We start from the raw sequence: 15,771 nt of genomic DNA, 5'->3' as shown, positions 1-15,771 counted from the left end.
TTGGCAAATGTATGCCATTTACTTAACCAGTATCTGGGAATTCCCACATTAGTCCGAACTGTTTGGATGGTTGATCCATTCCATCAGGGAGTGTGTTTGGTTGAGAGGCCCCTGCATATGCTGCCTCATGTTATTCAATCTCTGCTGCAATAAGGGGTGAGTAGTCATAGATGCCAAACACTCTATTTCATCCCCTGTGCAGATAATACTGTCTACCCCAGTGTCCCAGAATTATAGGAGCCATGACACTAGATGCCCCCCCTGCGTCTGTCGAATGCTTCACCCAAATAGAACAACTCTGCTTGAGTAATGGCTGATAGGTCATAAATTCAGTCATATTAGGGCCCCCCTGGGATGATTCCCCTTGAGCCAAAGGTTGTTTATGTTTCATCTTCTGCTGTACCTTGCTGTCTGAGGTGCTGGGTTCATCAAGGCCACACATCTTTTGCTCCAGCAAAACTTCGTATACACTGTTCTAGCTCTTCCGCCTGTCTCTGCAACTCAAAACCTGTGCAGCATCACGTAGGGCATTATCCATATTCACCTTCAAGGCAGTCAAGAATATCCAGCCCAAGGTGCCAGCGGCAGTACCTGCCGCTGTATCAAGTAGATGGGAACTCACGGCCTGCAACACTTTTTCAAGGGTAGTAGGCGCCCCATCCTCTGCCTCCCAGCCTTCTAATAGGGCCCATGCCAGGAGGACCATGGCCACCTGGTACCACATGCTGAGTGGTGGCCACTGGCTTCCTCCATCCATTGAAGCCTCTGGCTCCCCTACCTGCTGGGAATCCTGCCAACTATACCAATTGTCATGCTGATCACTGAACCTCAGGTAGGTAAAGTGTGAGTTGGGAGGCTGGAAGAAGACTTCAGATATGCTTTATTTGTGGATGGCTGGTACAGCAGCCAGGGATTTCCTGTATACAAGAAGATAATGGCACCCCACTCCAGTACTCTTGCCTGGAAAATCCCATGGACGGAGGAGCCTGGTCTTATATAGCTCTGAGAACAAAAGTGGCGGCTCTCCAAAGGGTGATATAATGGTGTGCATGAGTCGTAATCTGCACGAGCTCATTTGTTACTTAAGTGTGTTGAGTCATTGCCTACAGGAAATGAATTTTGCAATAAGGAGTTCATGATCTGAGCCACAGTCAGCTCCCAGTCTTGTTTTTGCTGATTGTATAGACCTTCTCCATCTTGGGCTGCAAAGAATATAATCAATCTGATTTCGGTATTGACTATCTGGTAATGTCCATGTGTAGAGTTGTCTCTTGTGTTATCGGAAGAGGGTGTTTGCTATGACCCATGCATTCTGTTGGCAAAAATCTGTTAGCCTTTGTCCTGCTTCATTTTGTACTCCAAGAACAAACTTGCCTGTTACTCCAGATATCTCTTGACTTCCTACTTTTGTGTTCCAGTCCCTTATGATGAAAAGGACATCTTTTTTTGGTGTTATCTCTAGAAGGTCTTGTAGGTCATCATAGAACCGTCCAACATCAGCTTCTTCAGCATTAGTGGTTGGGGCATAGGCTTGGATTACTGTGATGTTGAATGGTTTGCCTTGGAAATGAACAGAGATCATTGTGTCATTTTTGAGACTGCACACAAGTACTGCATTTCAGACTTTTTGTTAACTATGAGGGATTTCTTCTAAGGGGTTTTTGCCAACAGTAGTAAATATGATGGTCATCTGAATTTAATTTGCCCATTCCGGTCCACTTTAGTTCACTAATTTCTAAAATGTTGATGTTCACTCTTACCATCTCCTGTTTGACCACTTCCAATTTACCTTGATTCATGGACCTAACATTCCAGGTTCCTATGCAATATTGTTCTTTACAGCACTGGACTTTACTTTCACCACCAGACACATCCACAACTGGGCATTATTTCCACTTTGGCTCAGCTTCTTCATTCCTTCTGAAGCTATTTCTCCACTCTTTTCCAGTAGCATATTGGAAACCTACCAACTGGGGAGGTCATCTTTCAGTGTCAGATATTTTTGCCTTTTCATACTGTTCACAGGGTTCTCTCGGAGAAGATAATGGCACCCCACTCCAGTACTCTTGCCTGGAAAATCCCATGGACAGAGGAGCCTGGTAGGCTGCAGTCCATGAGGTCGCTAGGAGTCGGACGCGACTGAGCGACTTCACTTTCACTCTTCACTTTCATGCATTGGAGAAGGAAATGGCAAGCCACTCCAGTGTTCTTGCCTGGAGAATCCCAGGGACGGGGGCCCTGGTGGGCTGCTGTCTCTAGGGTCGCACAGAGTCAGACACGACTGAAGCGACTTAGCAGCAGCAGCACAGGATTCTCAAGGCAAGGATGCTAAAGTGGTTTGTCATTCCCTTCTCCAGTGGACCACATTTTGTCAGAGGCATGGCTTATAGTTTCATTGAGTTAGACAAGGTTATGTTCCATGTGATTAGTTTGTTTAGTTTTCTGTGATTGTGGTTTTCATTCTGTCTGCCTTCTGATGGAAGAGGATAAGCTTATGGAAACTTCCTGATGGGAAGGACTGGCTGTGGGGAAAACTGAGTCTTGCTCTGGTGGGCAGGGCCATGCTCAGTAAATCTTTAATCCAATTACTCCTTTAATCCAGAACAAGACCAGGAGCTGACTGTGGCTCAGATCATGAACTCCTTATAGCAAAATTCAGATTTAAATTTAGAAAAGTATGGAAAACCACTAGGCCATTCAAGTATGACCTAAATCAAATCCCTTATGATTATACAGTGAAATTGACAAATAGATTCAAGGGACTAGACCTGATAGACAGAGTGACTGAAGAACTATGGACAGAGGTTTGTAACATTGTACGGGAGGTGGTGATCAAAGCCATGCCCAAGAAAAAGAAATGCAAAAAGGCAAAATGGTTATCTGAGGAGGCCTTACAAATAGCTGAGAAAAGAAGAGAAATGAAAGGCAAAGGAGAAAAAGAAAGATATACTCATCTGAATGCAGATTTCCAAATAGCAAGGAGAAATAAGAAAGCCTCCCTCAGTGATCAATGCAAATAAATAGAAGAAAACAACAGAATGGGAAAGACTAGAGATCTCTTCAAGAAAATTAGAGATACCACGTGAATATTTCATACAAAGATGGGCACAATAAAGGACAGAAACAGTATCGACCTAACAGAAGCAGAAGATATTAAGAACAGGTGGCAAGAATACACAGAACTATACAAAAAAGATCTTAAAGACCTAGATAACTATGATGGTATGATCATCCACCTAGAGCCAGACATCCTGGAGTGTAAAGTCAAGTGGGCCTTAGGAAGCATCACTATGAACAAAGTTAGTGGAGGTGATGGAATTCCAGGTGAGCTTTTTTCAGATCCTAAAAATGATGCTGTGAAAGTGCTGCACTCAATATGCAAGCAAATTTGGAAAACTCAGCACTGGCCAGGACTGGAAAAGGTCAGTTTTCATTCCAGTCCCAAAGAAAAGCCATGCCAAGGAATTTTCAAACTACCATACAATTGCACTCTCACATGCTAACAAAGTAATGCTCAGAATTCTCCAAGATAGGCTTCAACAGTATGTGAACTGAGAACTTTCAGATATTCAAGCTGGATTTACAAAGCAGAGGAACCAGAAATCAAATTGTCAATATCTGTTGGATCATAGAAAAAACAAGAAAATTCCAGAAAAAAATCTACTTCTGCTTTATTGACTATGCCAAAGCCTTGATTGTGTGGATCACAACAAACTGTGGAAAATTCTGAAAGAGATGGGAATACCAGACCACCTTACCTGCCTGAGAAATCTGTATGCAAGTCAAGAAATAACAGAACTGGACATGGAATGATGGAATGGTTCCAAATTGGGAAAGGAGTAGGTCAAGGCTGCATATTGTCACCCTGCTTATTTAACTTATATTCAGAGTACATCATGTGAAATGTTGGGCTGGATGAAGCACAAGCTGGAATCAAGACTGCGGGGAGAAATATCAATAACCTCAGATATACAGATGACACCACCCTTATGGCAGAAAGTGAAGAGGAACTAAGGAGCCTCTTGATGAAGATGAAAGAGGAGAGTGAAAAAGCTGGCTTCAAACTCAACATTCAAAAAACTAAGATCATGGCATCCAGTCCCATCACTTCATGGCAAATAGATGGGGGAACAATGGAAACAGTGACAAACTTTATTTTCTTTGGCTCTAAAATCACAGATGATGACTGCAGCCATGAAATTAAGAGATGCTTGCTCCTTGGAAGAAAAGCTATGACAAACCTAGACAGCATATTAAAAAGCAGAAACATTACTTTGCCAAGAAATGTCCATATTGTCAAAGCTATGGTTTTTCTAGTAGTCATGTATGGATGTGAGTTAGACCATAAAGAAGGCTGAGCACTGAAGGATAGATGCTTTTGAACAGTGGTTTAGAGAAGACACTTAAAAATTCCTTGGACTGCAAGGAGGTCAAACTGTAACCGGAGGGAGAGAAACAGGGCACAACTTTTGAAAGAATGACATAGCCGAAGGACACAATTAGAATTAGAACCAATAAAATAAAATTAGAACCAATAAACCAATTAGAATCAAATGGGACCAAGATGGCAGACAAGATTAGACCTTGATCTTCAATCAGCAAGTGAAATGACACACCCAGAGGTGCCCTGACAGTTCCAAAGCACTGTCAAAAGACCAAGGAGTGGCCCAAATCCTGGAAATCCCCACATCTTCCTAAAAATAGTTGGAATAATCCTCCCACTCATTAGCATATGAAGTTACCCAGCCTATAAGAACTAACCATGCTATATTTGGTGGCTGCACTAGTCCTCTGTGATGGCCCACAGTGTCTGTTGAGTGTGCTTCTCTGTGAATCTGAATAAATCCACTTCTTACCTTTGTCTCTCACTATATTCTTTCTGTGATGAGACATCAAGAACCTGAGCATTCAGTTCAGTTCAGTTGCTCAGTCGTGTCTGACTCCTTGCGACCCCATGAGCCACAGCATGCCAGGCCTCCCTGTCCATCACAAACTCCCAGAGTCCACCCAAACCCATGTCCATCGAGTCAGTGATGCCATCCAACCATCTCATACTCTGTTGTCCCCTTCTCCTGTCCTCAATCTTTCCCAGAATCTTCACATCAGGTGGCCAAAGTATTGGAGTTTCAGCTTCAACATCAGTCCTTCCAATGAACACCCAGGACTGATCTCCTTTAGGATGGACTGGTTGGATCTCCTTGCAGTCCAAGGGACTCTCAAGAGTCTTCTGCAACACCGTAGTTCAAAAGCATCAATTCTTTAGTGCTTAGCTTTCTTTATAGGCCAACTCTCACTTCCATACATGACCACTGGAAAAACCATGGCCTTGACTATTATTAGGCCCTGAAACCAGGTACTGTGGGTTTGGGCTGGGTTCAAGTCCTAGCCATGGGTGCAAGTCCCAAGCAGACTTTGGCTGGGTTCGGGGTCCCAAACTAGATTTTGGATAGGTTTGAGTCCCAGCACATGGGTTCAAGTCCCACTCTGAGATAAACGGTTTCAAAACCAGTCAATCCTAAAGGAAGTCAGTTCTGAATATTCATTGGGAAGACTGGTGGTGAAACTGAAGCTCCGATACTTTGGCCACCTGATGTGAAGAGGCCAGTCATTAGAAAAGACCCTGATGCTGGGAAAGATTGAAGACAGGAGGAGAAGGGCAGGACAGAGGATGAGATGGTTGGTGTTGTTGTCTGCGTGCAGGTTGGAAAAGAATTTCCAGACATGAGACAGAATGAGAGGGAAATAAAGTTTATTAGACTGGGAGAGGCTGTTAGAACAGTGGGCCAGCTCAAGGGAGAACAACGTTGAACAGGGGTCCTTAGCCCACCTTTATACCCAGGGTACAAGGAGTGGGATAGGGGTCTTGTGGGTCATTTGCTGATTGGATGAGGCATGTATACTGGGTTGGGGAAGAGTAGGGCAAATACTTTCTCCCTATGGGGTCGGAGGAGAGACAAATTATACAGTTCCATTAATTGTTACAACATGGGGGAGGGTCTGGTTTTTCTGTTCCTACATTCCAAGACCCTACTTGGTTTTATCTGCTCTTTCGTCCTTGGGTCACAGCAGTTGGATGGCATCAGAGACTCAATGGACGTGAGTTTGAGCACACTCTGGGAGATGGTGAAAGATAAGCCTGGCGTGCTGCAGTCCACGGGGTCGCAAAGAGTCGGACATAATTGTGCGACTGAACAACAACAACAGGAAATGAGGTGGCGCCTGACTGCCGCCATCTTGGTCCGGTAACAGTTCCTTATAAACCGCCAACGGAGCCATCCGCCCTTTCCGTCGATTTCCTGACAGCCCATTGAAAGATTATACCTCAGCTGCCTATTGGTGAATGATTTGGGCCGTTCCTGGGTTTGGGCGATTATGAGTGGGGTGTGCAGGCACGTAGCGGCACTTCTGTTGGTGGGTTACAGGGCAGGATACCCCTTTAGCACCAAATCCTGAGACTTGCCCATAGAAAACGGGCGCGAGACACCGACCCCCCAAAAGCCGGGCCCTTCCCTGGTTTCAGGGACCCATTGTCCCACCTCGTGGGTCGGGACCTCCTGTCTGTCACAGCCCCCAGCCGACGTGCCAGCAGGGGACGCCGGAAGTGGTCGCAGGCTGCTTACGTCCTACTGGCCCGCCTACCTGCGAAGCATTCTGGAAGTGCAGTCTCCTGTTGGGCAGAGTGACCTAGAGGGACGGGTGGTCTCTCGGCGATGCCGGCTGAGAAGGGCGATGTTTCTTTCCCCTACAGTGAGGGAAGGGGGTTTTGTGGGGATGAAGCAGCAGGAAGAAAGCAGCATCATCATGGCACCCAGTGCTGGGAGGGTCAGCCAACTGCCCTCCTTAGCGCTTTCGGAGCCCTGGCCTCGGAGCCTGATTGACCCGGTCGCAAGGAGACTTCTTGATTGACAGTTGAGAGCCCTGACAGAAGGGCCATTCCTGAGGGCCATCGGTGGATCCGGGCCTTTGCCCAGTCCTACGGTGCTTCCCCAACCTCCCACTCTAGTTTAGGTCTCTGGTGCTAGAACCCTTGCGAGTGCCCGCCCGGAGGGCCTCCCTCTTTAGTTGGGGGGCAGGCTTTGAATCTCCCGGCTTTCAATGTCAGTTGAAAAAGAAAAGTGAGTAACTTGTGGGAATAAAAAATGCGACATCTGAGCAACAATAGCAGAAAACTGTATTGCATAGGGAGCTATATTCAGTATCCTGGGACTAATCATATTGGAACAGAATGTTAAAAAATGTGTATGTGTATCACTGAGTCACTTTGCAGTGCAGCAGTAATTAACACAACATTTTAAATAGTCTATATCCTGGTGGCTCAGACCATAAGGAATCTGCCTGCAATGTGGGAAATGGGGGTTCGATCCCTGGGTTGGGAAGATCCTCTGGAGGAGGAAATGGCAACCCACTCCAGTGTTCGTGCCTGGACAAAACCATGGACAGAGGAGCCTGGTGGGCTACAGTCCATGGGGTTGCAAAAAATCAGACATGATTGAGCAACTAACACTTTCACTTTATACAACTTAAAAAATTAAGAACAAAACAAAAAAGAAAAATAACAGTGACATCCCATTCCCCAACAATTACCAGGAGGACGGAATCCATTTCACACAGAATCAGAAACCCAGAGGGAGGAAAGGAAATCAGAATTTAAGAGGATTCCAGGCTGCAAGCATTTTCTGGTCCCTCAGTTATGAGGCTTGCCACCCTCACTCTGCATTCAGTAATACACCAGTTAACATTTGGACCCCAGAGTGCCTTACAACCTCAAAATAACTAACTACTGTCCATATTCCCTTTGTAGATTAGTAGTCCTGAGGCAGGAGGCAGATGAACTCCCAGGGTAAAGCAACTGGAGATTCATTCCCTCTGGACTGAAACTCTAAGACAGGAATAGCAGGACAATTAAGGGAGGAGGCTGGGCCATGCCCAGAACTTGTATCTCTCATTACTGAAATCCAGAGACCTCCCCAACTACAAGTGGACAGAAAGCCTCCGGACTACAGGCCAAAGGGGGAGCAATATCAGGGAATACCGAGATATGTTTGTGGTAGGATCCATTTTGGCTAAGAGATATGTGTGCTCACATGGAAGGATCCTGAGATATATCAAATACAGACTGTGAACCAGGCAAATCAAAATTATTGGCCAAAGGAAAACTGGAAGAAATGTCCCATATAAGTGACGCAAACTGCCAAGAGGGCACAACTCAGGGATTCTCCTTCTGAGTCTTCCCCTTGCCTATGCACATGTACTGTACTTTTTTTCCTCTTAGTAAACACTTTACTTGCTTCACTACTTTCTGTCTTTGTGGAAATTCTTTTCTGCAAAACCAAAGGGCCAGGGCACTTGTCCCTGATCACTGGTCTAGTGGCTAGGATCTGGGGCTTTCACCGACATTACCCAGCCCAATTTCTGGTTGGGAACTCAATCTTCACTCCAAGCCCTTGCAGGCTGAGGCCACCCAAGATCAGTCTTGCTGCTAAGTCACTTCAGTTGTGTCTGACTCTGTGTGACCCCATAGACGGCAGCCCACCAGGCTCCCCCGTCCCTGGAATTCTCCAGGCAAGAACACTGGAGTGGGTTGCCATTTCCTTCTCCAATGCATGAAAGTGAAAAGTGAAAGTGAAGTCGCTCAGTCGTGTCCGACCTTTAGCATGGACTGCAGCCTACCCACTCCAGTACTCTTGCCTGGAAAATCCCATGGACGGAGGAGCCTGATAGGCTGCAGTCCATGGGGTCGCTAAGAGTCGTCATTGCCTTCTCCGAGATCAGTCTTATGATTTCATAAATCAGAACCTGAATTACAAGGGGGGAAATTAAGTATTCATAACCACAAATTTATGATGATGCTTTCAGGTTTCATGTCTTAGGACTTCACTGGTGTTTCAGTGGCTAAGACTCCATGCTCCCAATGCAGGGTGCCTGGGTTCCATCCCTGCTCAGGGAACTAGATCCCACATGCTACAACTAAAGAATCCACATGTTGCAGTGAAGATCTTGTGTGCCACAAGACCCAGTGCAGCCAAATAAATATATTAAAAAATAAAGCTTTATATCATAAACTTTCCTCAATAAAAGGTTATTAATAGGAGGGGGAGAAAGGATAAATAGGCAGAGCACAGAGAAATTTTAAGGCAGTAAAAATACACTATAATCATGGATATACATCATTATACATTTGTCCAAACACTCAGAATATAGAACAAGAGTGGACCCTCAAGTAAAGTGAGCTCTTGGGGTGATTATGATGTGTCAGTGTTGTTTCATCCTTGGTAGAAAGTGTACCATCTGATAAGTGATGTTGATAATGGGGGAGGAAATGAATGTGTGGGTTCCCAGGTGGCTTAGTGGTAAAGAATCCACCTGCCAATGCAGGAGATGGAGGAGATGCGGGTTCGATCCCTGGGTTGGGAAGATCCCCTGGAAGAGGAAATGGCAACCCACTCCATTATTCTTGCCTGGGAAATCCCATGGTCAGAGAAGCCTTGTGGGCTACAGTCCACGGGGTCACAAAGAGTTGACCATGACTGAGCCACTGAGCACGCAATGCATGTGTAGGGGCAGGAAGCGTATGGGAAATCTACCTTCCCAAACTGCAATTTTTAAAAGTCATTAAAAAGGTTTTTAACACTTAATTTGTGCCCAAAAGGGTAAGGTAGAGAAACACAGTTCCTGTCCTCAAGAACCTGCCAGTTGGACTTCCCTGCTGGTCCAATGGTTAAGAATCCACCCACCAACGTGGGAAGGGAAATGGGTTTGATCACTGATCCAGGAAAATTCCACATGCCATGGAGCAACTAAGCCTGTGAGTCACAACTATTGAGCCCAAGGTCTAAAGCCCATGAGCTGCAACTACAGAGCCCATGTGCCTCGACTACTGAAGACCATGTGCCTAAGGCCCGTGCTCCTTATATTCTGCAGTTAGCTGTTACTATCCATAGTTGTATCTTTCACATCTAGGTCTACAATCTGTGGTGCCCTGTACCACGTGCGAGGTCTTGTACCAAGGCCACAGATGCAGAGCTCCATGCCGAGGTCATCTCCGGAACTGACTAAGTCCCACTGTAACTGTTGCCCAGAACCCCCCTAGGCTTTACTGGCCACCTTCCTGACCCCATATTTGGTAAAAATACCCACCCAGGTACTCACTCTATAGTGCCTTATCCAATCACCTAATGCCACCCTTCCAGCAGGAATTTTTCTCTTGAGACTATAAAAATTGGCTACAAACCCATAAAAGGGGTTTCCCAAGCTCAGTGGTAAAGAATCTGTCTACCAATGTAGGAGACGCAGGAGATGCAGGTTCATTCCCTGGGTTGGGAAGATACCTTGGAGGAGGAAAGGGCACCCCACTTCAGTATTCTAGCCTGGAAAATTCCATGGACAGAGAAGGCTGGTGGGCTACAGTCCTTGGGGCCCCCTAGAGTTGGACGCGACTAAGCACTACTAACCCATGAAAAGGGTCTTCTCTCCCAGATCTGTCAGGATGTTGGCCCACTGTTCTAACAGGTCTCCTGCTCTAATAAACTCTATTCTACTCTCATTCTGTCTCATGTCTGGAAATTATTTTCCAACCCTTGCACAGACCATGACACAACCCATTTTGGATTTATTTTCTTGCATGAAGTAGGGGTTACGGTTCATCCCCCAACCCTGACAACCACATTCAACAGATCAAGCTCTTTTTCTTGCTAAGAACTTTCCTATTGCATTACTGTGACTCTTTTGTGAGAAAACACGTGACTACATACCCCAGGGTCTGTTTCTGGCCTCTCTCTTCTTTCCCATTGATCTTTTTATTTATCTTTCAGCCAATATGACACGGCTTTAATCACTAAGGGTTTATACTACTTAGCATACATTCTCCGGAGAAGGCAATGGCAACCCACTCCAGTACTCTTGCCTGGGAAATCCCATGGACGGAGGAGCCTGGTAGGCTACAGTCCATGGGGTCACGAAGAATTGGACAGGACTGAGCAACTTCACTTTCACTTTTCATTTTCATGCACTGGAGAAGGAAATGGTAACCCACTCCAGTATGCTTGCCTGGAGAATCCCAGGGACGGGAGCCTGGTGGGCTGCCGTCTATGGGGTCGCATAGAGTCGAACACGACTGACGACTTAGCAGCTTAGCAGCAGCATACATTCTCAAAACTTCCCAGGTGGCGCTAGTGGTAAAGAATACACCTGCCAATGCGGGAGACGCAAGAGAGACGACTCCATCCCTGGGTCGGGAAGATCCCCTGGAGAAGGAACTGGCAACCCGCTGCAGTATTCTTGCCTGGAGAATCCCAAGGACAGAGGAGCCTGGGCGCTCTAGAGTCCATAGGGTCGCAAAGAGTCGGACACGAGTAAGCCGACTGAGCACACACATTCCCCAACTCTGTGTTCCCTGCCCTCCCTTCCCCCCACACCAGCAGAGTGCACGAAACTCACACCGTGACTTTCTTAATTTCCCTCCGGAATATGGAAGTAGGGCCTGTACACCAGAGGACAATGTTCAGACCGCCCCCATCCCGCAGCGCCTCCCTGTGGCTTGAGGGGCGCACGCGCAGTCTCACGGCCGTGATTGGACGGAGCCGTACCACCAGGCGAGGGAAAAATACGTCACTGGCGGGCTGTTGGCGTTGATGCGTCATGGTCTCCGCAGCAACCAGGTAGGGCTGCAAGTGGGGGAACTTCGGTGGCTACTGGGGTCCCGCTCTAAACTGAGGCGCGCGGCAGATCCCCGTTCGGGCGCGTCCCGCCCTCTTGAGGGGAACGAAGCGATGTGGAGGCTGAGCGGACCCGAGGGGCGCCCGCGCCGGAGTTCGGGCTCGGCGGTTTTTTGGTGCAGAGCCTCGCCTTCGCTACTCTCTGAGCCTCGGTTTGAAAGTGAAAGTCACTCAGTCAGAGTCTTTGCGACCCCATGGACTATACAGTCCACGGAATTCTCCAGGCCTGAATACTGGGGTGGGTAGCCTTTCCCTTCTCCAAGGGATCTTCCCAACCCAGGGATCGAACCTCGGTCTCCCGCATTGCAGGCGGCTTCTTTACCACTGAGCCGCAAAGGAGCCTCGATTGGCTTGGCCACAAGTGGGTGTAGGCGGGCGGCTGATCCGGTTACCCAGGTTTCCCCGATTCCGCGCCAGGCATGGCCGGGGCTTGAGGCACATGGCCCGTGCAGAGTTAGGGCAGCAGGTACCCTTGTTCGGAGGCGGAGCGGGGTGGTGCCTGCTGCGCGCCCGCGGGATGGCCACGGCGTCTCTGGCTCTTGCGGCCCTTTCTCTGCAGTCCCCAAGTTGTGCGGCTTGGACTTGTGTTCTGATGTGCAGAATGCCCACCTATGAGTTTGTCGAGAAGCGTGATGAAATTGCACGTGGATGGTACACGATCCAGGAAGTGCTTTTGATATCACCAACCCTTGTGTGTGGAAAACAGAGAAAGTTAGTTTTTAGATTTGAGGAAGGACGGAAACAAAGTTAAATGGGGTGTACTGAGGAAAGTGGAATGCCACAGGAAGGGTGAAGCTGGTGACCCTGGGCTCTAGAACTGGAGGACACCAGACCAAAGGGACATTTTGTCATTAAGGCATGGAGTTTCCTACTAGGAAGGAACGGCAGTTGTCCTAAAGGTGAAAGCCAGTTGTTCCAACTACATGTGGCACAGAACAGGCTCAACAAATGGTACCCATAGAACCCTATTTTTAGTTTGCTTTGCTATAGTGGTTTGAGTTGACAAGTTACTTTTGAAATAACTTTTGACCTTCATATACGCGTGTGTTTAGTGAAAATAATACTTGGTTCTCTTAATGGAATTACCAGGAAGTGCTTTTCACATCTTCCAACCTGTGTGTGGGGAAAACAGAGAAAGTCAGTTGTTAGAAAAGTGGCAGATAGAAAAAAGGATCCTCAACATGGTGATACAGGGATTGCTAAGTCGTGTCCAACTCTTTGTGACCCCATGAAGTGCAACTGGCCAGGCTCCTCTGTCCATGGAATTGCCCAGGCAAGAATACTGGAATGGGTTTCCATTTCCTTCTCCAGGGGTTCTTATGGACACAGGAATAGAACACATTTTGCCTCCTGCATGGCAGGTGGATTCTTTGCCACTGACCACCAGGGAAGCCATGATTTAGGGATAGAATCAGCAAAAATGATCTAATTCTTAAGAAGGATAGGCAGGGAACTAACTTTTTTGAGAGCCCACCAGAATGACTGTGTGGATATCTCTTACTCCTAATGCAGAAGAGTGTAGTGAGTGGCATAACTGTACTCCAGACCGTTTTGGGTGCTTAGAGCACCCACAGCCAATAAATGAGGCTTTTAAAGCTAGGCTTCTGGACTTACCTGGTGGTCCAGTGGTTAAGAATCCACCTGCCAATGTAGGAGACTCGGGTTCAATCCCTGGTCCAGGAAGACTGCACATGCTGCAGAGCATCTAAGTCTGTGAGCCACAATTAAGCCCCTTCGCCACAGCTGCTGAGCCCGAATTCTAGAGCCCATGCACCCCAACTGGAGAAGCCAGCAAAATGAGAAACCCACATACCACAACTAGAGAGTGGCCCCTGCTTGCGGCAACTAGAGAAAGTCTGCACACAGCAACAAAGACCCAGCACAGCCAAAAATAAATAAATAATTAAAAAATAAGACTAGGCTTTTATATAAAACATAATCATTCCAGTATAGGCATTGCTTTTGAAGAGGTCTTTGCTCAAGAATTTGTATTTAAAGGTAATCTGAATTGTTGCCATAATACATCTTACCAGCCAGATGGAGGTTCCCAACTTTTTCCTAAGGTAATGAGGCTTCCATTTTCTCCTCTGGCTTATGTTGGGCGGGAGTGAGATGGAAGGAAGGGGTAGGGTTGTGATTAGGCCTTGGTAAAGGTGACCAGCGACACTGAGTGCTGCTTCTTGCTGGGATTCTCTTGGTGGCATTTTGCTATGCCCTGAAGCAACATGGTGAGATTTCCAGATTAACTGAAGTATATGTCATTCCTAATAGGGCTGCTTTAAAGGAAGGCATCCTAAAAATGGGTATACATGGAATTAGAGGACCATTTAGTTTAATCATTTTTCTTTGCAACATTTGGAGATTCTTTGGGATCATATATTTTATTCTAGTTCAGTTCAGTTGCTCAGTTATGTCCAATTCTTTGCAACCCCATGGACTGCAGCATGCCCGGCTTCTCTGTCTATCACCAACTCTTGGAGCTTACTCAAACTCATGTCCATTGAGTGGGTGATGCCATCCAACCATCTCATCCTCTGTTGTCCCCTTCTCCTCCTGCTATCAATCTCTCCCAGCATCAGGGTCTTTTCCAATAAGTCAGTTCTTCGCATCAGGTGGCCAGAGTTTCAGCTTCAGCATCAGTCCTTCCAATGAATATTCAGGACCGATCTCCTTTAGGGTGGACTGGTTGGATCTCCTTGCAGTCCAAGGGACTCTCAAGAGTTTTCAACACCACAGTTCAAAAGCATCAATTCTTTGGTGCTCAGCTTTCTTTATGGTTCAACTCTTACATCCATACATGACTACTGGAAAAACCATAGTTTGACTAGATGGACCTTTGTTGGCAGAATAATGTTTCTGCTTTTTAATATGCTGTCAGGTTGGTCATAGCTTCTCTTCAGGGAGTAAGCGTCTTTTAATTTCAAGGCTGCAATCACCATCTGCAGTGATTTTGGAGCCCCCCAAAATAAAGTATCACTGTTTCCATTGTTTCCCCATCTATTTCCCATGAAGCAATGGGACCAGATGCCCTATCTTAGTTTCCTGAATGTTGAGTTTTAAGCCAGCTTTTTCACTCTCGTCTTTCACTTTCATCAAGAGGCTCTTTAGTTCTTTGCTTTCTGCTATAAGGGTTGTGTCATCTGCGTATCTGAGGTTATTGATATTTCTCCCGGCAATCTTGATTCCAGCTTGTGCTTCATCCAGCCCAGCATTTTGCATGATGTACTCTGCATATAAGTTAAATAAGCAGGGTGACAGTATACAGCCTTGACGTACTCCTTTTCCTATTTGGAACCAGTCTGTTGTTCCATGTTCAGTTCTAACTGTTGCTTCTTGACCTGTATATAGATTTCTCAGGAGGCAGGTCAGGTGGTCTGGTATTCCCATCTCTTGAAGAATTTTCCACAGTTTGTTGTGATCCACACAGTCAGAGGCTTTGGGGTAGTCAATAAAGCAGAAGTAGATGTTTTACTGGAATTTTCTTGCTTTTTTTGAGGATCCAGTGGATGCTAGCAATTTGATTTCTGGTTCCTCTGCCTTTTCTAAATCCAGCTTGAACATCTGGAAGTTCACGGTTCATGTACTGTTGAAGCCTGGCTTGGAGAATTTTAGCATTACTTTGCTGGTGTGTGAGTACAATTGTGCAGTACTTTGAACATTCTTTGGCATTGCCTTTCTTGAGGATTGGAATGAAATCACCTTTTCTAGTTCTGTGGCCACTGCTGAGTTTTCCAAATTTGCTGGCATATTGAGTGCAGCACTTTAACAGCATCATCTTTATTCCAGTACATTAATTAATAGGGTGGGTGGGGGTTTTTTATTGTAAAAAACACAGACTCTGGGGAAAAAAAAAAAAACATTTAAACCATTGGCAAGGATCTTTGTTGTGATTTTTTTCTAGGTTGTAGATAGATTAGGGATCTAAGATCATGGCATCTGGTCCCATCACTTCATGGGAAATAGATGGGGAAACAGTGGAAGCAGTGTCAGACTTTATTTTTGGGGGCTCCAAAATCACTGCAGATGGTGATTGCAGCCATGAAATTAAAAGACGCTT

The 15,771-nt window shown here is 46.3% G+C and overlaps 1 protein-coding gene and 1 long non-coding RNA gene across 3 annotated transcripts in view; one reads left to right on the top strand and one right to left on the bottom strand.

Moving 5' to 3' along the window:
* Positions 1–550: 550 nt before the first annotated feature.
* Positions 551–11,562, bottom strand: LOC129649171 (uncharacterized). Its single transcript, XR_008713005.1, has 3 exons — positions 11,439–11,562; positions 6,640–6,742; positions 551–1,560 (listed from the first exon to the last, which is right to left on the bottom strand). It is a non-coding gene; the product is annotated as an uncharacterized LOC129649171 (long non-coding RNA).
* DHRS7B (dehydrogenase/reductase 7B) overlaps positions 11,547–15,771 on the top strand; it is a 44,551-nt gene continuing 40,326 nt past the window's right edge. The window contains exon 1 of one of the 2 annotated variants that reach the window (XM_055576263.1): positions 11,547–11,657. In XM_055576263.1, the coding sequence (XP_055432238.1) occupies positions 11,638–11,657 (20 nt within the window). In that variant the 5' untranslated portion in view covers positions 11,547–11,637. Of the gene's footprint in view, positions 11,658–15,318; positions 15,340–15,771 lie in introns of those variants that run through there. The other variant, XM_055576266.1, reaches the window with a different exon arrangement.

The sequence above is a fragment of the Bubalus kerabau genome, chromosome 4, assembly GCF_029407905.1.
Source record: "Bubalus kerabau isolate K-KA32 ecotype Philippines breed swamp buffalo chromosome 4, PCC_UOA_SB_1v2, whole genome shotgun sequence".
Lineage (NCBI taxonomy): Eukaryota > Metazoa > Chordata > Mammalia > Artiodactyla > Bovidae > Bubalus > Bubalus kerabau.
Note: the sequence above shows the minus strand (reverse complement) of the source record. Positions and strands in the feature narration are given on the sequence as shown.